Raw genomic sequence first — 27,251 nt, forward strand, 5'->3', positions numbered from 1 at the left:
CAACATGTTATCTTAAGAAAAAAATTAAAACAGGCAGCTTACCAAGATAATTCACATACCATAAAATTCACCTGTTTAAAGTGCACAGCTCAGTGGTTTTTAGTATATTCAAGGTTGTGCAGATGTCACCACTGTTTAGTTCTAGAACATTTTTAATTGTTCCCCAAAGAAACCCACATTGTTAAGTTACTTTCTATCCCTCCATCTCCCCAGTCTCTAGCATCCACTAATCTACTTTGTGTCTCTGTGGATTTGCCTATTCTGGACATTTCATGAAAATGAAACTGGCTTTTTGAGGGTAGTGACTGAGTGTGTGCAGCTGCCCCAGGAGCCAGAGCTGTTATAGCTCCTCCTCTTCCACTTCCTGTTGTACACAGTAAAGATCGTTTATACAGCAAAAAATTAAAATAAAAAATGAAATTATGTAATACACGGTCTGTTGTGTTTGGCATCTTTCACTTAGTATGTTGTTCTCAAGATTCGTCCATGTGTAGCACATAACGGTACTTTGTTCTTTTTTGTGGTCAAATAATATTCCATGTGTAAATATACCACATTTTGTTAATCCGTTCATCAACTGACTGACATTTGGGTTGTTTCTGCCATTTGGCTGTTACAAATAATGTTCTGCTGTGAACATCTGCATTTTAGATATGTTTTTAATTCTTTCGGATATACACCTAGGAGGAGAATTGCTGAATCATGATTTACTGTTTAATGTTTTGAGAAACTGCCAAACTTTTCCAAAATGGCTACAATATTTTACATTCCCATCAACATTGTGTAAGGGTTCCAGTCTCTCCACATTCTCTTCAACACTTGTTATTGTCTGCCTTTTTTGGTAATAGCCATCCTGCTGGGTGTAAAGTGGTATATTTTTGTGGTATTTATTTCTAATGACCAATGATCCTAAGCACTTTTTATGTGCTTGTTGACCATTCGTATATTTTCCTTTGGGAAGACATCTTTAATGCTAAGTATTGGTGGTCTGCTCTTTGGAATGCTGTTGTTTAGGTTAACTTTATCTGCTGTAAAAGAGGTTTTGCTTCATTAATTAAAATGTTTTAGTCTATTCTCAAAGGTTGTTTTAGAAAGCTAATCCAGAAGTAGCCTTCCCCATAAAAAAATTATGTTTTGTATCCTGGTCTGTAAAGTCTATAAAGACAGTTTGTCCACCCTCTGATAAACGATGGTAGATAAATAAAATGTTTCATAGGACTTATCCTGGTGATCTAGTGGTTAAAACTTTGTGCTGCCAATGCAAGGGGTGTGGGTTCAATCCCTAGTCAGGGAACTAAGATCTCATATGCTGTGTGGTGCAGCCAGGAGAAAAAAATGTTTAGTAGGCCCTATTTGGTCATTTGGTTTTTGTTGTAAATTTATCTGTAGGCTCAAAGAGTTAGCAGTGTAAAATTTACAAGTGGGGAACTTAGTGACTCATTTTAAATTTCATATATTGTGAGAATATTAGCTGACCTTTATTTGAGAAAAAGATCTACAAAGCAAGGCAAATGGATGCTTAACGTAGCAAGTGAAAATCTTGAAAAGGTGTATGATTTCATCCTTCTGTCCCTCTCTCCCCAGCGTGGTACCATGCGACGACGCTATGAAGATGATGGCATTTCAGATGATGAAATTGAAGGAAAAAGAACTTTTGACTTGGAAGAGAAGCTCCACACCAACAAATATAATGCAAATTTTGTTACTTTTATGGAAGGAAAAGGTCAGTATCATTTGGATTCAGACCTGCAGCCACTTGACGTAGGAGGTTGTAGACTCTGGGAGCTGTGGGCTCAGCATGTCTGCAGCCAAAATACTGCCTGTTAATGCTGTGATGCTGTTTATCTTTATTTTCTCTTCTTACACAATGCCACTCATGCACCAGCCTCCCCCGGTCCCCCAGCCCTACCCCATGAGTCATTCTCTGCTATATTGGAAGAAGCAAGCGTTTATTAGGACAGGAATGTTGGGATTTTTTCCCCTAAAGGCCTCTTCCTTCTCTTATCCCTTGGTTTGGGTTTAATTAAAAATAGTTCAATAGCAATTCCTTTATGCATGTACCTGCTCCACCATGACTGAGCTCCGTGTGTGTCATGCAGCTCGTTCTTTGGCAAACTGACAAGGATGTCATGGTGTGTATTGCAGGGGGCAGAATTAGATGTTAGGCTGTTAAGGCACAGGATGTGGTTTCTGCTTGGGATTTATGAGATGACTCAATAGTACTATCCCCTGTTGGTTAAATTCTGAATGATTGTGGAAATCTCTTATCGTATTACGTAGGTCCTTTTATCTTTTTCCAGCTAAACCTCTTGGCCTTTCTAACAATTGTTTTCTTATGGTGACAGATTTTAACGTAGAGTATATCCAGCGGGGTGGCTTAAGAGATCCTCTGATTTTCAAGAATTCCGATGGACTTGGAATAAAGTAAGTGTTCACTGATTGGGTTTGGCTGCAAAGTGGCCACATTACACACAGGGCTATAGACAGTGCAGTATTAATAATCCAAAGCATAGATCATTGAAACTATCTGAAGTGTGTTATATGTAAATGAGAAAATATAGATGAACTATAAAGAAAATAAATTTAAATCTCCTGAAATCTATCACCCTGAGTAATCCCTATTAACCTTTTCTCATATATTCTTTTTTCCTACATATATATGTACATCTGTTTATATATGTATAAATATGTTTATATATGTATAAATGTTTATATTTAAAATATATTTTTTTAATCCTCAATTTGAAGATTGATGGGGCTTGACTGGGGAGTTCTTAGTTCTTTAAAAAAAAACTCACCCTGACTAGAGTAGTTGTGCTTCCCATTATACTTACTGGTGTTTGTTTCATAGGATGCCAGATCCAGACTTCACTGTGAATGATGTCAAAATGTGTGTGGGTAAGTGCTACACTCAAGGCCTTTGTTTTTGAGGCAAAGATCTAAGATTTACAGCTGAGTCTTAAATCTCTTACTGAGATTTTAAGGTTTAGGAGCATTGAACTATATATTTATTTGAAGTATATACTACTTGAAATACTGTCTTGATTAGATAGTCCTATTTAGCAACTGAGAATTTCCTCAAAGGGAGTTACTGAAGTTGCTTCGTTGAGTACTTCTCATTAGACCACAGCATCTGAACATCTGCCTCTTTCCTACCTTCCAGTTTTATCTCTGTGCGTCCTTCCTTCTCTCCATGAAGAGCCTGCCTTCGAGGGTAAAATTTCAAAAGTAGAATTATATTTCTCTGAGTCAAGAATGAAACCTCATTTATGATTCTCATCCTTCCCTAAAAGCCATAGAGAAATTTCCAGAAAATTTTCACTAACGCTACATTTGGTTATAGAATGTGGTCCACTGGAGAAAGGAATGGCAAACCACTTCAGATTCTTGCCTTGAGAACCCCATGAACAGTATGAAAAGGCAAAATGATAGGATACTGAAAGAGGAACTCCCCAGGTCAGTAGGTGCCCAATATGCTACTGGAGATCAGTGGAGAAATAACTCCAGAAAGAATGAAGGGATGGAGCCAAAGCAAAAACAATACCCATTTGTGGGTGTGACTGGTGATAGAAGCAAGGTCCCATGCTGTAAAGAGCAATATTGCATAGGAACCTGGAATGTCAGGTCCATGAATCAAGGCAGATTGGAAGTGGTCAAACAGGAAGATGGCAAGAGTAAATGTCGACATTCTAGGAATCAGCGAACTAAAATGGAGTGGAATGGATGAATTTAACTCAGATGACCATTATATCTACTACTGCGGGCAGGAATCCCTTAGAAGAAATGGAGTAGCCATCATGGTCAACAAGAGAGTCTGAAATGGAGTACTTGGATGCAATCTCAAAAACGACAGAATGATCTCTGTTCGTTTCCAAGGCAAACCATTCAGTATCACAGTAATCCAAGTCTATGCCCTGACCAGTAATGCTGAAGAAGCTGAAGCTGGATGGTTTTATGAAGACCTTCTAGAACTAACACCCCAAAAAGATGTCCTTTTCATTATAGGGGACTGGAATGCAAAAGTAGGAAGTCAAGAAAACCTGGAGTAACAGGCAAATTTGGCCTTGGAATACAGAATGAAGCAGGGCAAAGACTAATAGAGTTTTGCCAAGAAAATGCTCTGGTCATAGCAAACTCCCTCTTCCAACAACACAAGAGAAGACTACACATGGACATCACCAGATGGTCAACACTAAAATCAGGTTGATTATATTCTTTGCAGCCAAAGATGGAGAAGCTCTATACAGTCAACAAAAACAAGACCGGGAGCTGATTGTGGCTCAGATCACGAACTCCTTATTGCCAAATTCAGACTGAAATTGAAGAAAGTAGGGAAAACCACTAGACCATTCAGGTATGACCTAAATCAAATCCCTTATAATTATACAGTGGAAGTGAGAAATAGATTTAAGGGCCTAGATCTGATAGATAGAGTGCCTGATGAACTATGGATGGAGGTTCTTGACATTGTATAGGAGACAGGGATCAAGACCATCCCCATGGAAAAGAAATGCAAAAAAGCAAAATGGCTGTCTGAAGAGGCCTTAGAAATAGCTGTGAAAAGAAGAGAAGCAAAAAGCAAATGAGAAAAGGAAAGATATAAGCATCTGAATGCAGAGTTCCAAAGAATAGCAAGAAGAGATAAGAAAGCCTTCCTCAGCAATCAATGCAAAGAAATAGAGGAAAACAACAGAATGGGAAAGACGAGAGATCTCCTCAAGAAAATTAGAGATACCAAGGGAACATTTCATGCAAAGATGGACTCACTCGATAAAGGACAGAAATCATATGGACCTAACAGAAGCATAAGATATTAAGAAGAGGTGGCAAGAATACACAGAAGAACTGTACAAAAAAAGATCTTCATGACCCAGGTAATCACGATGATGTGATCACTCACCTAGAGCCAGACATCCTGGAATGTGAAGTCAAGTGGGCCTTACAAGGCATCACTATGAACAAAGCTAGTGGAGGTGATGGAATTCCAGTTGAGCTATTTCAAATCCTGAAAGATCATGCTGTGAAAGTGCTGCACTCAATGTGCCAGCAAATTTGGAAAACTCAGCAGTGGCCACAGGACTGGAAAAGGTCAGTTTTCATTCCAATCCCAAAGAAAGGCAATGCCAAAGAATGCTCAAACTACCGCACAATTGCACTCATCTCACACGCTAGTAAAGTGATGCTCAAAATTCTCCAAGCCAGGCTTCAGCAGTACATGAACTGTGAACTTCCAGATGTTCACGCTGGTTTTAGAAAAGGCAGAGGAACCAGAGATCAAATTACCAACATCCGCTGGATCATGGTAAAAGCAAGAGAGTTCCAGAAAAAAATCTATTTCTGCTTTATTGACTAGGCCAAAGCCTTGGACTGTGTGGACCATAATAAACTGGAAAATTCTGAAAGAGATGGGAGGAATACCAGGCCACCTGACCTGCCTCTTGAGAAACCTGTATGCAGATCAGGAAGCAACAGTTAGAACTGGACATGGAACAACAGACTGGTTCCAAATAGGAAAAGGAATATGTCAAGGCTGTATATTGTCACCCTGCTTATTTAACTTATATGCAGAGTACATCATGAGAAACGCTGGGCTGGAAGAAGCACAAGCTGGAATCAAGATTGTCGGGAGAAATATCAATCACCTCAGATATGCAGATGACCCCACCCTTATGGCAGAAAGTGAAGAGGAACTCAAGAGCCTCTTGATGACAGTGAGAGAGGAGAGTGAAAAAGTTGGCTTAAAGCTCAACATTCAGAAAACGAAGATCATGGCATCTGGTCCCATCACTTCATGGCAAATAGATGGGGAAACAGTAGGAACAGTGTTAGACTTTATTTTTGGGGGCTCCAAAATCACTGCAGATGGTGACTGTAGCCGTGAAATTAAAAGACGCTTGCTCCTTGGAAGAAAAGTTATGACCAACCTAGATAGCATATTGGAAAGCAGAGACATTACTTTGCCAACAAAGGTCCATCTAGTCAAGGCTATGGTTTTTCCTGTGGTCATGTATGCATGTGAGAGTTGGACTGTGAAGAAAGCTGAGCACTGAAGAATTGATGGTTTTGAACTGTGGTGTTGGAGAAGACTCTTGAGAGTCCCTTGGACTGCAAGGAGATCCAACCATTGCATTCTAAAGGAGATCAGTCCTGGATGTTCTTTGGAAGGAATGATGCTAAAGCTGAAACTCCAGTACTTTGGCCATTTCATGCGAAGAGTTGACTCATTGGAAAAGACTCTGATGCTGGGAGGAATCGGGGGCAGGAGGAGAAGGGGACGACAGAGGATGAGATGGCTGGATGGCATCACTGACTCGATGGACGTGAGTCTGAGTGAACTCTGGGAGTTGGTGATGGACAGGGAGGCCTGGCGTGCTGTGATTGATGGGGTCGAAAAGAGTCGGACATGACTGAGCGACTGAACTGACTGACTTAACTGACATTTGGTAACATGGCTAAGGTTTGAAACTTCATAAACTGCGAAGTAAATACATTAAAATATCTCTTCATCAGTGATTGGTTAACTTGAGTCTTTAGTCAGATTTGTATTTCATTATATTCAAAATTTAGGGGGAAAAAAGCAAATTAGAGCAGTATAATTAAAGAAGGAAACTTCTGGTGTCACTTATGAAAGTCACTCAGTCATGTCAGACTCTTTGCAACCCCATGGACTGTAGCCTGCCAGGCTCCAGGGATTTTCCAGGCCAGAATACTGGAGTGGGTTGCTGTTCCCTTCTCCAAGGGCTCTTCCCAACTCAAGGATCGAACCCTGGTCTCCCACATTGCAGGCAAATCTTTTACCATCTGCTCATCATTGGTGTTCAGTGTGGCCCTGAGACATGCCAGGATCCTCAGGAATTCAGAGACGGGTTACTCTCATATACATGATAAGGCAGTAAAGTGGATAAAAATGTTTTAGAAATGTTTCTAACAGAATGTGAAACGAAAGGTGCTTTGGGCTTCCGTTGTGCCTTGTCCTCTGTGCTGAAGCTTCAGTGCCAGCTTCCCCTTTGAAATGAAGTATTGCAGTACTGTCTATTGGCCACTTGAGGGCTTTTTTTAGACAACTGAAAAACTGTTTATCCAAGAGGTGAATGTCCGAGGTAGAGGAAGGTTCTCTAAATCCCTGTATTTTTCACTCCCCTACATGTTTTTGTGTTAGATTTCGCTTTTCCTCCTGTCACTGTGTATTTCCTATTACTCAGCACAGTCTCTGGGGTGTAGTAGATACTCAGGAAATCTGTTTAGTAGTTACTCTTCACAAGGCAGGGTTCTCAGGGGGCTTCAGAAAACCTAATAGTAGAGTACCTATTGGTCTGTTACTTGACTTTTTTTTCCTAATGACCTCCAGGAAGTAATTCTTTGGATCCATAAGTTAATGGGCCACCACAGCTTTTCTCTATTGGTCAGGCATTCTCATGGGTTTATAGTCCACAGATGACTTGCATCAGAATCATATGTTCAGTTCAGTTCAGTCGCTCAGTCGTGTCCGACTCTTTGCGACTCCATGAATCACAGCACGCCAGGCCTCTCAGGCCTGTACCTCCTTGACCACTATTTTCTTAACTTTTCAGCTGGACTGCCTCTCCATATCTTCTCTTATGCTATTACCTCTGCTTGCAATTCACACTGTTGAATCTTGCTGAAATTCTGTTTAGTCCTCCAGGCCCAACTCAAATGTCTCCTCTTCCCTCTCTTTTTCTAAAAGCCTTCTCCGATCAGTCTAGTTAAAACAATTTTTGTCTTTTGATTTTTCATTTTTACTACCGTTTAATTAATTAGCATCTATTTTATGTCAAACATTTTACTTCATTGACTAAATCCTCACATTGGCCCACAAGGTGATATTATTCCCAAGTTATAGAAGAAAATATTAAGGTTTAGAAAAACTAAATAACTTGCCTAAATAATATTAGAGCTGAGATTTAAACTTAGGTCTCTTTGACTCTGAGGCTGTTTTTTCTCCCCCTGCTATTTTATGCTGCCTCTTTGGCATTCTGCCTTTTGTTGTGGTTATTACAGTTGGTTGAGAATCTTGTGTCCATTAAGATGTCTTTATCATTCAGTAAATATTTATGGAATGTACGAAATTTATCATCTATGAATGGTACTTAGTACTTAAAATTGTTAGGATTGAGATATTGAATAAAGATTCAACGCCTGACCATGTAGTAAATATGCCATAGGGAGTGATTATTGTTTTTAGTATTAATCATTGTCATTCTCATTCTTTCTGATTTGATTTTCTGTTGATTACCTCTTTCAAGTGACAATTATTTCCTGTTTATTTATTGCTGAATACTGTAAGGGAAAAAGGATAGTTTGTTTACTTTCATTTGTATCTTATATTCTTAATATATTTAAGGATATCAGTGGCTCAGTAGAAATGATGAGTGCGTCTTTCATGGCAGGGAGTCGTCGTATGGTGGATGTCATGGATGTGAACACACAGAAAGGCATTGAAATGACCATGGCTCAGTGGACACGCTACTATGAGACCCCAGAGGAGGAGCGAGAAAAACTCTATAATGTCATCAGCTTAGAGTTTAGCCACACCAGGCTGGAGAACATGGTGCAGAGGCCCTCCACGGTTAGTCTAATCGTTGTCTCCACATTGTCTTTGTCACCAGGAGGGTTGTTTATACACTGGGAGAAGTTCTTAAACATACCAGGATGAAGATGAAGATGAACAAGAAAATTTAACTTGTATTTAACTTGTATTATTCGAGGGGTCATCATTTCCAACATCACTTGATTATGTTATAGGGAGAGGCCATTCTGATAATTTTGGAACTTTGTCACTTGCATGTAATGGGGAAGAGTCTTAAAATTCACTCTGATAAGAACTGTAAATAGGAAGTTTGCCTAGTAAATTTCTATCCTGTAGGTTTATACTTGTAGAGGTGCTTGGGAGAAAAATGATTTAGAGGCAGGTGAGTAGATGCTGTTGGATGATTAGTAGTAACAGATTGACAACCCAGCATGGGGGGAAGTTAGTTTTTGGTGCTTAACTTTCCTGAGGTAGATACTGATTTAACCCCTCTCATGAAAGTGGCTATCTACAAGATCCTTTCCTTGAGGGGGATTGGTTTCACTTTTAAAATATACTTAGTCATTTTTGGACCACTTTTATTCCTCTCTCAGAACTCACTTGAGTCAAGTATTCCATCTGGAGCAATGGAATTTGGAATGTACTAATATTTTAAACATTATTTTAAAGTCTCAGTGTTTTATCCCATCTTCATTTAAATTATCCTAATTGTACCCTTTGACTTTTAAAGTTAAAATGTGGTTAATTTGTTATAATAATGTTTATATATACGTATACATACGTACCTTCAACTTACTAGATTGTTGCATTATTATCACTAACACATTGGTATGTACAGACCAAGGGAAAATGTTCTGTCAGTGTGATGTAAAGAGATCTCCAATCTTGACATGAAAGAAGAAATGAGGCAGAGAAGAAAGACCAGAATCCCAGGCAGGAGGAATAGTATGTGCAAAAGTAGGTGCAAGGAGAGTGAGCTGGGCAACTTTGAACTGTCCATTTTGGGTGGTAGCATGAAGTGAGATTCTGTCTAGAGGAGAGAGATGGCTTCTGCTCTCATTCCAGCAGTAACTTAGAAGTAGATGAAGAAGTAGCAGATACAATGTGCAAGTTTGTTTGGTGATGGGGAAATTAGTTCATGGAAGGCGATGAGCTGTTTTTGCAGTATGTGATTTGATTATGTCCCAGTTTGGCCCTGTATTGGTACAGAACAGGTAGAAACTGCTGATTATCCGTCCTGGAGACTTGTTCTCAAACGGATGTAACCATTTAGCAAAAGGCCTATCCAGAGCCTAAAGAGTAACCTAAGAAGGAGGTATGAACACCTTACTACAGTATTCTTTTGGTAGTCAGATGATACCCAATAATATCAAACAGAAAGAGGACAGAGAATGACTTACTGCTGCAGGTGAGAACTCTAGCCAGAAAAATCCAACTGTCTCTGAGTGAACACTTAACAAAAAAATACTCATATGTTCCTAATTTTTCCTGTTCCTGTCCAGACATAAGAACTTAAGAGTAAGTATATTGAACAAGTCAGTTATCCTTTATTCTGGTAAAGGCTTTCCAAAGGACAGTTCCAGGAGATGAGAGATCCTGGCCACTACACTAAGAGAGCAGAAGTTAGGTTTTGTTTGATGAGAAGAAAGAAACCTGGAGCTCAGTCAGTGTTCCTAGGCCCAGTGGATGCTTGGTTAAAGCTGTTGGATCCCTGAGTGGAAATTCTTTGAAATGGGCCAGAAAGTGAATCTTCATAGTTGTTCCTCACTTGCTTATTTAAACTTGCATGTCATCAGTGACCCCTTCCAAAAACTCGCGGTTTACATCTGAGTATCCACTCGATATTCACCTATATCATTACACACAGATTGTATGCATTTATCTAGATATATCGGAGAAGGCAATGGCACCTCACTCCAGTAATTTTGCCTAGAAAATCCCATGGACGGAGGAGCCTGGTAGGCTGCAGTCCATGGGGTCGATAGAGTCGGACACGACTGAGCGACTTCACTTTCACTTTTTACTTTCATGCAATGGAGAAGGAAATGGCAACCCACTCCAGTGTTCTTGCCTGGAGAATCCCAGGGATGGGGAAGCCTGGTGGGCTGCCGTCTCTGGGGTTGCACAGAGTCGGACACGACTGAAGTGATGCGGCAGCATCTAGATATATGTTGTAAGGAAATAAATGATGAAATATATACAGACATAAGTTATACAGCTTACCAGATACATCTTTTTTATAGCCATAAGTTAGACATCTGTAGCACCAGTGCTTTGCTGAATCCATGGTTGTTTGACTCACACTTAGCTACTTAAGACTGTTTCTTGGAGTTCAGTGGTTGGGTGCAGACATTTGAAGATATAGGACATGTTACAATTCAGTGTAAAGTGTTTAAAGAAGTTCATACTGTTTTCATTTCTCATTTCTTTCAGCACATATTATTTAAAACAGGTTCCTGGACTTCCTGGTGATCCAGTGGTTAAGACTCCATGCTTCCGTTGCAGAGGGCATGGGTTCAGTCCCTAGTGGGGGAAGTTCCCCATGCTGCATGGTGTGGCCAAAGGAAAAAACCAGATTCCTAAACTCTGATAACATTATTTCAAAAAATTTTAACATGTTTTTACATGTAATCCTCACAATATTCCTTTGAGGTAATTATCCTCATTTTACAGATAAGTTCCAGAGCCTCACAAAAGATCTTGAGAAAACGTGATAGACCTGGAACTCTGATTCCTAACCCAGTAGGTTCTATAGCACATTGCTCATATAAGGCTGAAAATCCCTATGGAATTCTTTTCTCCTCCCCTTTCCTTTCCTCCTCCCCTCTCCTTTCCTTTTCTTAAATGTTTGGTATCTTGGCTCTTGTAGCAGTTTGTCTTTCAATAAGTTTACAGGAATCTTCCAGACAGTGCCTTTTATCTCCACCCTTCAACCCCCACCCCCGTCAGTATAGCTGGTTATGCCAGTCTGCCACACAGAGGGTTTTATTGGGTACTACTGCATCATTTAATGACTTTTTTTTTTTTAATGACTTTGTTTTGATTAGTGCTATCTTTGTGATCATGCTCGTGGAACCATTAGTCTTTATTTTCACTTAATAATTATATCTATAATGTTTGCCTGTTGACCCCGAATTTAACAGAAGATTGTTAGCTTGCTGGAAGTTAAATTGTAGTCTTTCAGTATGTGTTTTGAGAATTTCTGTTTTTCTTGACTTTAGCTTTCTCTTTAATCCCAACCTAAACGTTCTTCCTCCTTTTAAAGGTGGATTTCATTGACTGGGTAGACAATATGTGGCCAAGGCATTTGAAAGAAAGTCAGACTGAATCAACAAATGCCATCTTGGAGATGCAGTATCCTAAAGTGCAGAAGTAAGTGGCTTACCCTGCATTTCCTCAGTGTGCTGTGGGAGACCAGAGTGATAGCAAGGAATGGGTCCTCCCTTAGCAACCTTGCTTCATGTCCCAAGACAGTCGAGTTTAGTTCCAAAGGAAGAGTGTATGTAAGAGCCCTATAGCCATGGTAACATAAAGGAAAACAAACTTTTCTTCTGATACTATGATGACTTGAGATTGCATTCCTCTCACCAGCTGGGAGTTCATATCAGGTGGAAGATGGAGGGGAGTACACAGGGGAGAGTGTGGCATTGTGGTGGGAAGTCGCCTTTTTCTCATCAGTGCACTAACTCTACTGCTTTTTTTGGGTCAGGTACTGTCTGATGAGTGTTCGAGGCTGCTATACTGACTTCCATGTGGACTTCGGTGGTACCTCGGTTTGGTATCATATCCATCAAGGGGGAAAGGTATGGTCACAGTTGTGATGGGGCTTGGAATCTGAAGCCGGTTATATGACTTAGCTTCAGTTCATGCATGCTTCATATACCCTGAAAACTAGTCTATTAGGAGATACACATACACGAATCTGGAGAGAATCATAGACTAAGTTGACTAGAATTCTTGGCTAGAATCCAGTAGAAATTGGTATCTATCTAGCCCATTTTCCTTTTGCCAATATTGGCACCAGTACTTAGTAAACTTCAACAGTCCTGTTTATAAATTCCCAAAGCAGAATTCTCCAAGTGAAGGCAAGGAAGTGGTTTTAAGAGGAAAAGATAACTTCTCTATGTGGAAGTATAGTAAATAGTAGAAGGGAACACAAAGTGGGGCTAGACTGACAATGAAATCAGTCAACTGGGTTCCAGACCACTTTTCCCTATATAGCGACATTGGTCTGAAATGTAGCCAGAGGAAGCCTTTAAGTCCTGTATGGGGATATAAATAGATTTTTAAAGACTATCCTCATTCATAAAGCCTTATATTCCAGCTTCTGAGAGTGCTTCTGAATGCTGTATGAGAATGGAAATGTAGAATTAATACCAGAGGTTTATAGTATTATACTCTTATTGTGATCCTTTTTTTCTTGTTAAGAAGTAAAAGCATTTATGAGAGAAAAGTAGAACTGGAATGAAAACAGATGATGCTTTTAAAATGTGAGGGCTGAATTAGAACAGCTATATCTCCAAATCCAGAGTCACTTTGTTTACTTTAAATCTATTTAGATGGTGTCCTGAGTTTTGTCCTTTTGATCTTGGAATCGAGCAACCCAGGCCTGTCTTTTGAAGATACTGTATACCTAACTAACTGAGGCCAGCCAGCTAGGGGCAAGGAAGGGACTGCCTAGGTGACAAGCTTAATGCCCTCCTTCTCTCCAAGTCCTGTATAGGTTCCGGGTTCTACAATCAAACCCCAGGGAAGCCCTAATGCTGTTTGATCAAGTGGAGGACAGAAAAGGTCTACTTCCCTGAGGCCTCTAGAATTTCCCAAATGGTCAAGTTCTGTAGGCTGGGAGGATTGCTTGCTTCTCTTCTACCTGTTGGTCTTAACTTTGTACCTGTTTTATCAGTTGAGGGAGACGACTGGGTCATGTCAATGGCTGTTAACAGACTGAAGTTTTTTAACTCACAGGTCTTCTGGCTCATCCCCCCTACAGCCCACAACCTGGAGCTGTACGAGAATTGGCTGCTGTCAGGGAAACAGGGAGACATCTTTCTGGGTGACCGGGTATCAGATTGCCAACGCATTGAGCTCAAGCAGGGCTATACCTTCGTCATTCCCTCAGGTAAGCAAGATGGAAAAAAGTGAGTCGTCTACTCTAACCTCTGAGGGAGCCACACTACAGTGAGTGCTTATAGCCTCTGCCCTCCGTTCCCTTTCTCCTAGGCTGGATTCATGCTGTGTATACTCCTACAGACACCTTGGTGTTTGGAGGCAATTTTTTGCATAGCTTCAATATCCCCATGCAGTTAAAGATATACAACATTGAAGATCGAACACGGGTAAGTAACTGTGTAAGAATTAAATGTGAAGATGTTTCATATATCTATTTTTACTCTGCTTACTGTGTAACACTCAAACTATTATACTTTAACATATAAATGTGTACACTGCCTTTCTCAACTGGGGTTCCATGAGAGAATTAAACTTTACAGAAAATGATTTGTGTGTCTTATTTTGTCAGTTTTTCACAGGGTGTTACATAGCTGATAAATCATCCAGGATATATAGGGGAAAAGTTACATGCAGTAGATACCTTAAGGCAAGAGTTGACAAACTTTTTTGTAAAGAACCAGATAGTAAATATTTTAGGCATTGTGGGCCATACAGTATCTGTCACAAGCACTTACTCTGCCTTGTAGAAAGAAGCATTTAAACAAGTGAGGATGGCTCAAATATAATACAATTGTATTTATGGACACTGAAATTTGATTTCATACAATTTTCTTATGTCACAAAATTCTCTTTTAGTTAGATTCTGCCTTACCCCCTACCATTTAAAAGTGTGATATGTTAATGATTGATGAATCATGGAAGAGCTCTGAAAGTCTTAGTGGTACTGCTCTATAAACTTGGTGGATTTGAAAGTTTTCAGGATTAAAAATTTAAAAATAATTCATAATTTTTAGAAGGAATGGTTACTGACTAATGATCAGTTAATCATTTTGGTGCCTGTTTTGAAACATGTATTTTGGTTAGAGCTACCTATTACATAAATATTATACATAAGAGACAAGATTGTTGCTGTCGGAGTTATAGAGATTGCCCTGTTAGAATTAAGAGAGGATACAGTGCTTGAATTTTATAGAATTTTATAGCTTGTTTGTTAAAAGTAGTGAAACTACAGAAGATATAATAGTAGTTTAGTAAATTGGAAGTTAAAGTAACAGTAAAAATAGTTAAAATTTTTAAAAGAGAAAAATCACATAATTTCATAGTAAAATACTCTTATTTAACTCAAAATCATTTTGCAATAATACCATCTACCTTGGTGTAAGATTCAATCTGAAAATATTTTTAAAAAGCATTTGCTTTTTTGGCTAAAAATTGCCATTATGTCCATTGCTTAATTGTTTGCTCAGTTTGAGGGAAGAAAGGGAGGATATATATTTAATACTGTAGGTACAATGAGCACCTTAACTCTTCATGGAAAAGTCTCCTGCAGACTGTTAAACTGGTAATAACTAATCTTGGTTTGTCTATCTGATTTTCCTAGACTTTGTTTATCAGAAAATGTCAAATTTCAGTATCTGACATACTATTCCATTTTTCCTAAATATGTCTTAATTCTTTCCTTCCAAATAAGGAACTCTCTGTGTTTCCATGAAATTTCACTGGGTCCTCTACACATGTCCACAGAGGCTTTTTTTTTTTTTTTTTGCTTTCCACACCCAAGCTTTTACATTGCCAGTACCAACCTGACATACATTTATTATGTTACCAACTTCTTTAAACTTGTTTAACGTAAAAGAGAATATGTAGAGAATGCTTTAGTAAAGAAATATAAAATATGTTATAAATTTAATGCAATATGTTAGTTACTTTTGCCATGCCGGTATAGAAATACACTATTTGAATTGAGCATTGGTAAGTCTATTGATAGTGCTTAAAGGTTCAATAATTTTATAATGAATATTAAAAACTTTTTTTTTTCAAGAATTCCAGCCCAGCCTTAGAAATTGTGTGCTCTGGGTATCTAGCAGCATAGGTAAAATGTAACGGGGTAGTTTGGGTGTATGATGTCCTGGCTATTATTAGTTCAGTCTCTTGAGTTCCAAGTGAAAAATTAAAAGTGTAATGCCCATTTTATATTTTATTTTACTTTATTTTATTTTTTAAAACTTAAAAGGCAAACAGAGAAGTGCAGTGTATTATGTTTAATTTAGGGGGGATCAAGTATCTGTTAATTCTTGTGTTCCCTCCTGGTGTACCAGAAGTAAATTTATTTTATTTTCAAACAAGGGAGGAGAAACCTCTTCTAGTTGTTGAAGCTGTAGTGGCATCAGAGACTAAGATTCAGAGCCTAAAGCCTTTGCATTGGAAAGCTAATGAAAAGTACATGTCTCTCCTGCCTTGCAATGAGGAAAGTGATCTTATTCCCCAGTGATGCCCTGTGACCTAGTGAAGGGTTTTGAAAAGGGATGTCCATCTGAGTCTCCTCGATTTGAAAAGATTGCCTGACATGGAGCTTTGAAAAGTAGGTGGGAACATTCTCAGGAGTTACATATTCAGATCAATCCTAAAAGTATTGTTTTCCTTATCCTTTTGAAAGAAGCCCTCTCTGAAAGAAGACAGGCAGAATATACAAGCATACCTCAGAGATCTGGCAGGTTTGGTTCAGTACTACTGCAATAAAGTGAATATTACCATAAATTGAATCACAGTATTTTTCTTTTTCCAGTGCATATAAAAGTTGTATTCACATTATACATAGTCTGTTAGTTATTTTTACATTACTTGTCTGTTAATGTACAGTAGCATTATATACATAATGTACAGTAGCTTTTAAAAAAAGTATGTACTTTAATTTTAAAATGCTTTATTGCAACAGAATTCTGTAAAGCAGTTATCCTCCAATTAAAAAATGATTGATTAAAAAAAACAAAAAAAAATAAAGATAGACAAGAGTTAAAACAGGAAAAGAAAACACTTTATTGCTAAACAGTGCTAGTCATCATCTGACAAATGCAGGATTGCTACAAACCTTCAATTTTTAAAAAAAAAAAAAAAAGGCCACAATATCTCTGAAACTCGGTAAAGTAAAGCACAGTAAAATGAGGTATGCCTGTATTTAAGACAATCTCCATGGTTGATCTTGCTCAGTGATTGATCCATGCTGATTTGCAGGTTCCTTGACCATGATAAATCTAAAGGGCAGTTATTTTTACTATAATTCACTTGGAATAATTTCATACTGTTTTGGGGAAGAATGGAAGAAAGCTAAAGAGAGCAGCTGATGAGGCCACATGGAATAGTAACCTGATTTGCGGACATACCATCTTGGTAGAGTATTATGAAGCAGGCAAGCTGAGAGCTAATAGTGGGAGGAAATACTCAGTCGAGTGTCCTAGATGAGATATAGCTTGGAAATGCATTTCTAATTGTACCTTTATGTATGTAAGGACATAATAAAAACATTTTCCATTATATTCTGTGTTTCATGGCCTTCTGATTCAGGTACAGGCAAGAATGGTTGATATGTACAGAAAGTATATTGTGCCTTACTAACATTTTACTCTCTGCCTCAAAACTTCTTTTTGATGCTTTCCCACTCAACAAGACAGCTTCTTGATAGTTCTAAATGGTCTTTCCAAGTACCTCTTATCTTTTTTGATGATTTCCCAAGACCAACAGTTTTTAAGTTGAGAGATTCACTTAAATTCTTGCTCCACATGGCAACCTAGGATTACATGTTAACTAGAGAGAGATTTTCCTGGGCTAGTTATTGGAGTGATTGTTTGTTACTCTCTTTCCTGAAAAATTGTTATTAGCTTGGCTTTCTCATTATTTTGTTCCCGTGTTAGGTTCCTAATAAGTTCCGCTATCCATTCTACTACGAGATGTGCTGGTACGTGCTGGAGCGCTATGTGTACTGCATAACCAACCGCTCTCACCTAACTAAGGAATTTCAGAAAGAGTCTCTTAGCATGGGTAAGTGTTCCACCTACAGGAACTTTCAAGATACTCCACAGGACTGAGGGTAAGGCCAGGAATATTCCAAAGGCTATTCCCCAGTTGTTTTTTTATGGTTTATCTTTTTACTTATCTACTTAGAAGTACCGAATCCATTCATTGAAGTTAATATGGTTACAGTTGATCTCCTACCCAGATGTGAATTATTAGGGCTAAATGAAATATTCTGGATCTCATCTGGTGTTAGTACTTTGCTCTTCAAGAAAGTAATCAGTTGGAAATTCCCTGGTGGTCCAGTGGTTAGGACTCTGTGCTTTCACTGCCGTGATCCAGGTTCAGTTCCTGGTTGGGGAACTAAGATCCTGCAAGCAGCTCTCTATGGGCAGAAAAAAGTCTTAACGTGTTCTATTGTGTAAAGAATGGTCTTTGGCACAATAAAAACTAGGATTGCATCATCAGAGTTACTCTTACTGTATTTCAGGCACCAAACTAAGCAGTCTGTATCCATTAAGTTGTTATTACCTGTGAGGTGTGTATATCATCCATATTTTACAAATGGTGACATCAAGGTTCAAGGAAATTAAAAAACTTGCTAATGATCTAAGAGTTAATAAATGAGAATGTTACAACTTAAATCATGTTGGTAAGATTCTAAAATGTGTATTCTTCTGAGTTTTAATGTCTCCCTAACTTACATTGGAGAAATATTTTATTGGATGTCAAGGTAGTTTCAGTTACACATTTTTAGGCTAGTCCATGCCTTGAAAATAAAGAGGAGCCAACACTGCCATATCCTGTGGTCACGTAAGCAAAATACTTTTTGCCTTAGCATTTCCTCTGAGGATAATTGATGTTGTCATTTGAAAATAAAACATGCTCAACAATATGTAAAAGCAAGATATAGAATTGTATATACAGCATGATCCTAATCTTGTTTGAAAATATGTCAAGTTGTAGTTATACACATATGTATAGAAAAAGATGGAAAGACAATCCATCACACGGTTGAGTTTCTCCAAGGGTGGAAAATACAGGATGACTTACTTCTTTGCACCTTCCTGTATTTTCTAAATTATTAATAGTCAGCATTTATTTCTTTCATAATAAAAGACTAGTTAACATTTAAAAATTCTTCTTTCAAAACTTTCTTTTGTTTTGACTATCAAAATCTTTCTTTAAAAAATACTCATGTTATTTTATTAGCCATGTTGCTAAGATTTTGATTGCAAAGCTTAATTTTATGGCCAAAATTTTGAACAAAGGTGGTTTTTAAATATATGTGCTTCATGTTTTTGTTGTTTCGTTACTAAATCATGTCTGACTCTTTGCAACTCCATGGACTGTAGCCTGCCAGGCTCCTCTGTCAATGGAATTTTCCAGGCAAGAATACTGGAGTGGGTTGCCACTTCCTTCTCCAGGGGATCTTCCCTGACCCAGGGATCGAACCCGTGTCTCCTGTATTGGCAGGCAGATTCTTTACCACTGAGCAACCAGGGAAGGCAGTGTGCTTCATATTAGTACTAGTCTTTTAAAAGATAATGAGATCATAATCCTTAAATTAAGTTTGAACTTGAAACTCATGTACAGCTATTTTCATGGGTAACTTATTTTCAGCACACTGTTTATTAAAGACTGAACCCTTCCCAATCTTTTAAAAATCCAATTGACTGTTGCCTCAGTTGTCCTACTAACTCAGGATCCTGTTTTTACCTGTAACTGATTTTCAACAGTAGATAAATGGGTTGGAATAGGGAAGACTGTTTTTAAACTGGGGTGACTTTGTCGTTTATAACTTCAGGGCCCCTCCCATAACTACCTATTTCTCTTGTTGATCACATGGCCGAGTGGCACATTCACACCACACTTTCTCTTCATACTGGCAGATTTGGAGTTAAATGGGTTGGAGTCTGGAAACGGGGACGAGGAAGCAGTAGACCGAGAGCCCCGGCGCTTGAGCAGTAGACGTTCTGTCCTCACCAGCCCTGTGGCCAATGGGGTCAACCTGGATTATGATGGACTGGGCAAAACCTGCCGAAGTCTTCCAAGTCTGAAGAAAACTTTGTCTGGGGACTCATCCTCTGACTCTAGCCGGGGTTCCCAGAATGGCCAAGTGTGGGATTCCCAGTGTAGCCCCCGAAAGGACCGACAGGTGCATCTGACCCATTTTGAGCTTGAAGGCCTTCGTTGCCTTGTAGATAAATTGGAATCTCTGCCACTGCACAAGAAATGCGTCCCTACAGGGATAGAAGACGAAGATGCTCTCATTGCTGATGTGAAGGTAAGGGTTCATTGTGTTGCATAAAGGCTGCTAATCTGGCTAGGACAGTCAGTTTCTGGATTCTGAGAGAAAATTCGGGAGTTTGGGGTGATCTTGGTTCAACCAGAAAGAAGTTAAGAGTGTGAGAGAGAGAGAGAGTGTGTGTGTGTGTGTGTGTGTGTGTGTGTGTGTGCGCACGTGCATGCGTGCTTGGGCTGTACAGTGAGTGTTTCAGTTCCTAAAATGAGGTTAGGTCACTATTAGGAAAATGTGAACATTTGTATGTTCAGTTAGGATTTAAATCCAATCTTAAAAATGCAGATTTCAGGCTGACCCTAGAAAAAGGGTGAGCCTGAGAAAAATGTTTATGTTAAGAAATGTTACTTAGAACTTAAGTTACACTCTGATAAAGAGGCCTATTTCAGAACAAAAATGGCCGGTAAAATCTCTAGCAGTCTTATCCCAAGCACATTTGTTGTTGTTCAGTTGCTAAGTCGTGTTCAACTCTTTACAACCCCATGGACGGCAGCATGACAGGACATGAGTTTGGGTAAACTCCAGGAGTTGGTGATCAACAGGGAGGCCTGGCGTGCTGCAGTCCATGGGGTCGCCAAGAGTCGGACACGACTGAGCAACTGGCGACCCCATGGACTGTAGCCTACCAGCCTCCTCCCTCCATGGGATTCTCCAGGCAGGAGTACTGGAGTGGGTTTCCATTTCCTTCTCCAGGGGATCTTCCCAACCCAGGGATCCAACCTGGGTCTCCCGCATTCCAGGCAGACGCTTTAACCTCTGAGCCACCAGGGAAGCCCAGTCCATGGTGTTGTAAAGAGTTGAACACGACTTAGCAACTGAACGACAACAACAAATGTGCTTGGGATAAGACTGCTAGAGATTTTACTGGCCATTTTTGTTCTGAAATAGGCCTCTTTATCGGAATGTAACTTAAGTTCTAAGTAACATTTCTTAACATAAAACTGAACTGAACTGGGCTTCAAATTTATCTACATTAAGACTTAAATACATTGGGGCAACTTCTGAGAAAAGTGTCATTTTAAATGTAATTCATCTTACTGCCAAATCGAGTTTCTTCATGTTGTATATTTTTCTTCTTTCTCTGTAAGTCTCCCAGCATTCAGTTGAGTTCAGGCGCTCAGTCGTGTCCGGCTCTTTGCGACCCCATGCACTTGCAGCATGCCAGGCTTCCCTGTCCATCACCAACTCCCTGAGCTTACTCAAACTCATGTCCATTGAGTCATGATGCCATCCAACCATCTCATCCTCTCTCATCCCCTACTCCTCCCACCTTCAATCTTTTCCAGCGTCAGGGTCTTTTTCAAACGAGTCAGTTCTTCACATCAGGTGGCCAAAGTATTGGAGTCTCAGCTTCAGCATCAGTCCTTCCAATGAATATTCAGGACTGATTTCCTTTAGGATGGACTGGTTGGGTCTCCTTGGTGTCCAGGGGACTCTCAAGAGTCTTCTCCAACACCACAGTTCAAAAGCATCAGTTCTTCAGCACTCAGCTTTCTTTATAGTCCAACTCTCACATCCGTACATGACTACTGGAAAAACCATAGCTTTGACTAGACAGACCTTTGTTGGCAAAGTAATATGTCTGCTTTTTAGTGCTTAGTAATCTTCAGAGTCCATCCCACTCCTCATATATTGGTCTCAAAGAAATGAATTTATTTTTAGGGAATCCAGATTGGAACTGTCTGAACTGGAGAGAGTTCTAGTAAATCTTTCCTCATGTATCTCATATGAAACCATTGGGGGCTACCCCAGAGGGCCAGTGATTTAGACTGAGCTTCCACTGCAGGAGACATGGGTTCAGTCCCTGGTCAGAGAATTAAGATCCCGCATGCCACCATATGTAGCAAAAAAAAAAGTGACCATTAATACAAACACGAAAAAGTCTTTAAATCACTGTTTGGAATTACGTCTTCAGTGCAGGGCATGGGTATGTGTATTAGGAAGCTAGTTAACCATTTGTAACATGTTATTTTTAAAACCTTTTGTATATGTTGTTTTAAGCCACAGAAGAATTTATAAGGAATAATTTTATGTGACCTTAAGGAAGATGGGCTAAATATCTCATAGTATGACTTTTTTATTCCTAATCCTTATACAAGTGTTTCTTGGCTACCACTAAACAACCAGCCGAGGTTCTCCCTACCTTCTGCCAGATACCTCAGGAAAGAACTCCAAAGACTGGGCTAAGACCTAGACTTCTAATTTTTTTTATTTTTTTCTTTCTTCAATTGACATTCTAACTATATCTTATTATTTATGCATCATCGAGATGATAAAAACTTTAAGAGACTGAAAGGATTGGTAACCTAGTGAGTTTGGTCCTCTCCATACTGATAGAACCTAGGCAGTTGTTTTTACAGTTTAGTTTTATAACGTTGTAGACAAGGCAGGTGGTATTGTGGCCTTGTTTATGGGAGGAAATAACGAAGCTCCAGGTAGGTGTGGTCCTGTGTCGATGATTGGTACAGTGCGCCAGAACAAACTTAGCAGTACTTTCCCATATTCACAAGCCAGTTCCCAAACTCACTTCCCACCCCTGAGTGAACAAAGGACACTGTATTTTTTGTTTTTCATTGCAATGGGACATATATATTTTCCTGAGAGTTTGAGTATAGCATCTTTTTTTTTTTTTTTTTCTACAGAAGGTTGTCTCTTTTTTTGGCCAGGCCACACGGTTTGCATGATCTCAGTTCCCTAACCAGGCACTGACCCCAGGTCACGGCAGAGAAAGTCTGAAATCGTAACCACCAGGCCACCAAGGAATTCCCCAAGGTTTCTTCTTTCTTTTTTTAAAATTTTATATTGGCCGTGCTTTGTGGCATGCGAGATCTTAATTACCAGACCAGGAATCGAACCTGCGCCCCCTGCATTGAGAGCATGGAGTCTTAACCACTGGACCACCAGGAAGGCCACAAGTTTCTTTTTCCTAGCTCTTCTACCATGGATGTGGAAAACATTAAATCGTGACTTTGGTGACTTACTAACTTGCCTTTAGGAACCCTAAGAAGGAAGGTTTTATAAGTTTATCTCTCAATAATCTTCTTTTGGCCTGGGGATCTGCATTTTTAATTTATGAAAAAGAGAAATATCTTTTTAATCCTAAGGGATGTCTATAGATAGATTTTATTTCATTGAATTCAATTGTAGGAAGTCATATTATAATTCACTAATCAGTTGTACAGGTCAAATGTTATGATAGAAATACACAAACTATTAACTAATTTGACCAAACTCAGGGAGATAGTGAAGGACAGGGAAGCCTGGCATGCTGCAGTGCCTGGGGTCACAAAAAGTTGGACACAACTTAGCGACTGAACAACAACATCTCTTAACTAATATAGTTGCTGCTAAGTCGCTTCAGTCGTGTCGGACTCTGTTCGACCCCGTAGACGGCAGCTCACCAGGCTCTGCCGTCCCTGCGATTCTCTAGGCACGAACACTGGAGTGGGTTGCCATTTCCTTCTCCAAACTAATATAGTTAAATAAAGATATTTATAGAGGTAGAGTAGTAGGGGAAAATGTAGAAAGATTTGTGTCAAACTTTAGGCAGAGTAAAAGGCGGCAGCAAGAAAGGGAATGAGTTAAGAAGAGCCATCTAAAGAGAGCTCTTAACACTGTGACAGGTGCCCTAAGAGAGCTTGCTATTTATCAGGAATCATGGAAAACGTGGGTGCCTTTGCTCAGTAAGACAGAGGTGGCATAGAGACCAGGTCGTAAGAGAATGAGTGGCCCAGTAGGATGACTGCACAGACTGGCAGTGTTTGAGTTCTCCCTTGTTTACCCAATACCATATCAAAATATAGCTGATGACAGAAGACAAAAGATTTAGAGACTGGCTCTGCAAGTACTTTCAGTTAAGATCAAATGGATTACTTATTCCTACATTGGACCTGTTATATTTAATTTGAGCTTTAGATAATAGTTTCAGACTTGAATACTTTGAAAACCTAAACACCACCAAAAAGAAAAAAGCATTGGATCGGGTGGGTGCCGAATCACTGCCCAGCTGGAGACTGCAGTGCCAGAGCACTTGGTGCTGTGGTAGCACAGAAGGCTACACTGCAGCGAAGGACTAAAGCAAGCCCAGAGTTTACCCTTCCTGTAAGAGAGAGGAAGGGTCTCTTGTTGTAGCCTATGTGGCTCTCACAAATAACTAGGAAAAGAGGTTAGAGGAACATTGGTGGGATGAGATACCCATAATTACATATTCCCTGGGAGAAGCAGATCTAGTGATGTGGTTAAAGGGCTTTGAAGCTTCTAAAAATGTTCTACAGTATTGAAGAAAGAATAATACAGAGTTGCAAGGGGATTAGATGAAATATGGGGCATTAAAAAAAGTTGATTTATTGGCAGTTGGGGGAAAGTAATGAGTGTATATAAAGTCCTGTTTTGGAGGGGTTATAAAGTAACCTTGACTCCTGATCTAAAATTGAGAGGCCATGTCCTTGAGAGATGTTGAGTAAAGAGGCAGGAGCTGGAGTAGTATGTATGGTGTATAGTGTAATCCCATTAGTGTTTAAAAAAAAAGTATCTTTGTTTGTATGTGCTAAAATTACAGAGGGCCTGGAGTGGGAATGTTAACTCCTTACTGACCGTGGGTCATAGCAAGGTGGTGGGAATCAGCTGGAAGGCTGAATTTTTAATCAGACTTTATTGTTTTCTGTTTATTTTGGTAATAAAGCAACTCTTAATATATGTATAAAAAGAGGCACTTAATATATCAATACATCTGGCTGCCCAACTCAGTTAATGAAACAATTTCAGAGTTTTTGAGTATTTTTCTACTTTCCTATTTTCTCTAAGACATTTTGATACGCTTGGCAGAAATGTGACTGTGGGGCAGGATACTAGATCAATAAGAGCCCGTTTTCTCCTCTATAAAATAACATCTACCTCAGTGGTGATGTTGTGAAAATTACAAATCTTTGAAATTCACTTATTTCACTACTGTAAGTAATCCCTGCCTGCTCTCTGCCAAGAACCAGGCTTAGTGTTGGTATAAATATGCAAACATACTGTGGACCAAACCTCAGGGGGCCTACTAAGGTCCAGTGGAGGAGCAGGCATTTTAAGTGGGCTAAGAAAGTGAGTGACTGTCTGACTTCTAGGTTTACAGGTGCTGGACCTGACCCTGAGGACTGGTGGTAGATTCTGTCCTGAGGGAAGGAGGCGCCCTTCTTTTTAGTTAACTGGTTAAAACCCTTGCCTGTTAGATGATGCAGACTGATGACTACAGTATTATCTAAATGATAAAAGCTCTAAATTTATAAATTTGAAATTCTTCCTTTGTGGTACAGTTGGCTACTGCTGCTCTTATCTAAGAGTCTATCTAGCGTTTTATTTTAAACTATGATCTAAAAATTTATATGAAGCTCCTCAGGAGGATGATGGGACTGAAGCAGAGTTACGGTTGTGAATAAATACAGAAACACCAATCAGGAATGTTCCTTCATCTGACACTTTGGGAGTGATTCTGACACTAACACAGAGAAGAGCTGATAGAGAGCCCAGTATAATTGGATTTTAATCCATCAAGCCAGATGAGGAGGGAAAAAAAGAACCTGTATAAATAAAACTTCATTTGTAGTTTTTACTGATATTTGTAATAACTACTGAGTAAAAAGTTTTGAATAACTCACCTACAAGGCATATAAAGCTAGATTAAAATAGAGACAGTTCTTTAAAAATGTTTTCATATAGTCCTGTATTATGTAATGTTATGTTCTTACTAATTCTCATCATTGTTGCCTACCTTTTATTCTGAATGAAAAGGAGAAAAAGAATGGGCCTTATTTATAATGTGTGATTTGGGAACTTACTTGAAATGAGTTTCCTAGTGCCCTGATTTTTGTTCTTTCCTGGTGGCCTCTAGAATTTGTGCTTGCTACAACTTGGACTTGTGTTTAGTTTTGGAGTAACTTGTTTCTCTTAAGTATTTGAGCATACTGTATCATCCCTCTAGGTTAGATAGCACTAAGACCTAAATAAGCATTTTCCAAGAGGACCTCTCACAATGTTAAGGAAGGTTTTTCTAACATAATAGGCTAATTACAGAGAGTCCTTGAATCGTAAAAGTACAAGTTTAGGATTAGAATGATCATTCACACATTTCCAGGCAGAGCTCCACAGAACAGTACAAAAGTCTCTCCTTCCCTTGGTAAACTAATGTCAGAAGCAAACGTGCTGCCCCTGGCACCAGAGCCCCAGGCCTCAGAGAGCCTACTCGGCCATTTGACTGTGCAGGAGAAACTCACCGAAACAGCTGTCCTGGAATAAGCTAGAATAAATAAGCATGTTTCCATTGGTAAGAGCTAGGTTCTCAGTGGCCTGAGGTGTTTATTTCAGAGCCACTTCTGTAATTTCCCAAAAAGCCAAGTTACATTTATTAGAGTCTAAAAGTTACATAAATCTGGCCCCAATATACTGAATGCTGAAGCCTGAGAAAAGAGTGCTCCTTCAGTCTGAGTTTAACCCTGACTGTGGATCGGTGAGTGCAGAGTAGGTGACACGTGTCACTTGAGTGGCTGTCAAAAGTGGCACCAAGATGTGTGACCTTATGGGAGAGTGGTTGCTTCATCAGGCAATGTCAAACGACAAGAATAGGAAGAGTGCGGGGGTGCTGGTATCCTGAGGATGGAGTGGTGAGAGGCAGAGTCCGCGCTGTTAACTGAGGCCCCAGGAGAGCGGCAGGTGTGGAGTCGGAGGCGGTGCTGGTCCTAGGTTCCCGGTTAGGTTCCCGGTGCTTGATGCCAAGCAGGGGAGTGAAGCTCCTGAGGGTGCACCTCAGCCGGTCTCACTTGGTCACGAGGGAGCCGCCCGCAGCGGGGCGGCTCTCACGGTGTGGGCTGGGGCAGAGGCCGCCGCAGTTGTGGAAGTAGCTGAGATGAACAGACGGATGGTATCGGGTCCCCTCCGTGTTGGTGGGTATGCGTCATGCCCAAGGTGTTTCTGGAAACGTGTGCTGGTTCTGAATTCCGGCCTAGGGGAGGGGCAGTGGGGGCAGGTGAGGCTGGCCGGCGGTGGGGAGAGAACGCAATTCCAGAGGCGCTCGGCTCCGGGCCGGGCTCTGCTGCAGAGGCTGAACTTCAGGCGACTCGCTGTCTGCCCGGGCACGGGGAGAGCCCTGTGCGCAGCCCGGGGGAGCGCGGCCGTGACAGGGAGGTGACCCTGAGGGCCGGGGTGTGGACCGCGGCAAGGACTTTGCAACGCGGGACCCGACTCGGCACGGGTTAAAGCCTTCCCTTCCCTCCGCTGGCGCCTTCCCGAAGTCGCCGGCGAGAGCCCTGGGGGCCGGCCCTGGGTTCTGCCCCAGCGCTGACGGGGCGGTGGGAGGGAGAGGGCGGGGCGGCGGTTCCCTCCCGGCGGGCTCTCCTCCAATCGCCGCGCCGGGAGCGCTGCCCAGCACGCCCCCTCCTGACTCTGCCGCAGGACGCTGGGCCCTCT

The 27,251-nt window shown here is 40.2% G+C and overlaps 1 protein-coding gene across 6 annotated transcripts in view; it reads left to right on the forward strand.

Annotated features, from left to right (window-relative positions):
* KDM2A (lysine demethylase 2A) overlaps positions 1-27,251 on the forward strand; it is a 92,615-nt gene that overhangs the window by 49,080 nt on the left and 16,284 nt on the right. For 5 of the 6 annotated variants that reach the window (XM_061407137.1, XM_061407138.1, XM_061407135.1 and 2 more), the window contains 10 exons: positions 1,585-1,723; positions 2,346-2,424; positions 2,852-2,898; positions 8,409-8,587; positions 11,814-11,920; positions 12,258-12,351; positions 13,514-13,667; positions 13,769-13,884; positions 17,407-17,533; positions 19,399-19,793. In XM_061407137.1, the coding sequence (XP_061263121.1) occupies positions 1,585-1,723; positions 2,346-2,424; positions 2,852-2,898; positions 8,409-8,587; positions 11,814-11,920; positions 12,258-12,351; positions 13,514-13,667; positions 13,769-13,884; positions 17,407-17,533; positions 19,399-19,793 (1,437 nt within the window). Of the gene's footprint in view, positions 1-1,584; positions 1,724-2,345; positions 2,425-2,851; positions 2,899-8,408; positions 8,588-11,813; positions 11,921-12,257; positions 12,352-13,261; positions 13,340-13,513; positions 13,668-13,768; positions 13,885-17,406; positions 17,534-19,398; positions 19,794-27,251 lie in introns of those variants that run through there. The other variant, XM_061407141.1, reaches the window with a different exon arrangement.

The sequence above is a fragment of the Bos javanicus genome, chromosome 29, assembly GCF_032452875.1.
Source record: "Bos javanicus breed banteng chromosome 29, ARS-OSU_banteng_1.0, whole genome shotgun sequence".
Taxonomy (NCBI): domain Eukaryota; kingdom Metazoa; phylum Chordata; class Mammalia; order Artiodactyla; family Bovidae; genus Bos; species Bos javanicus.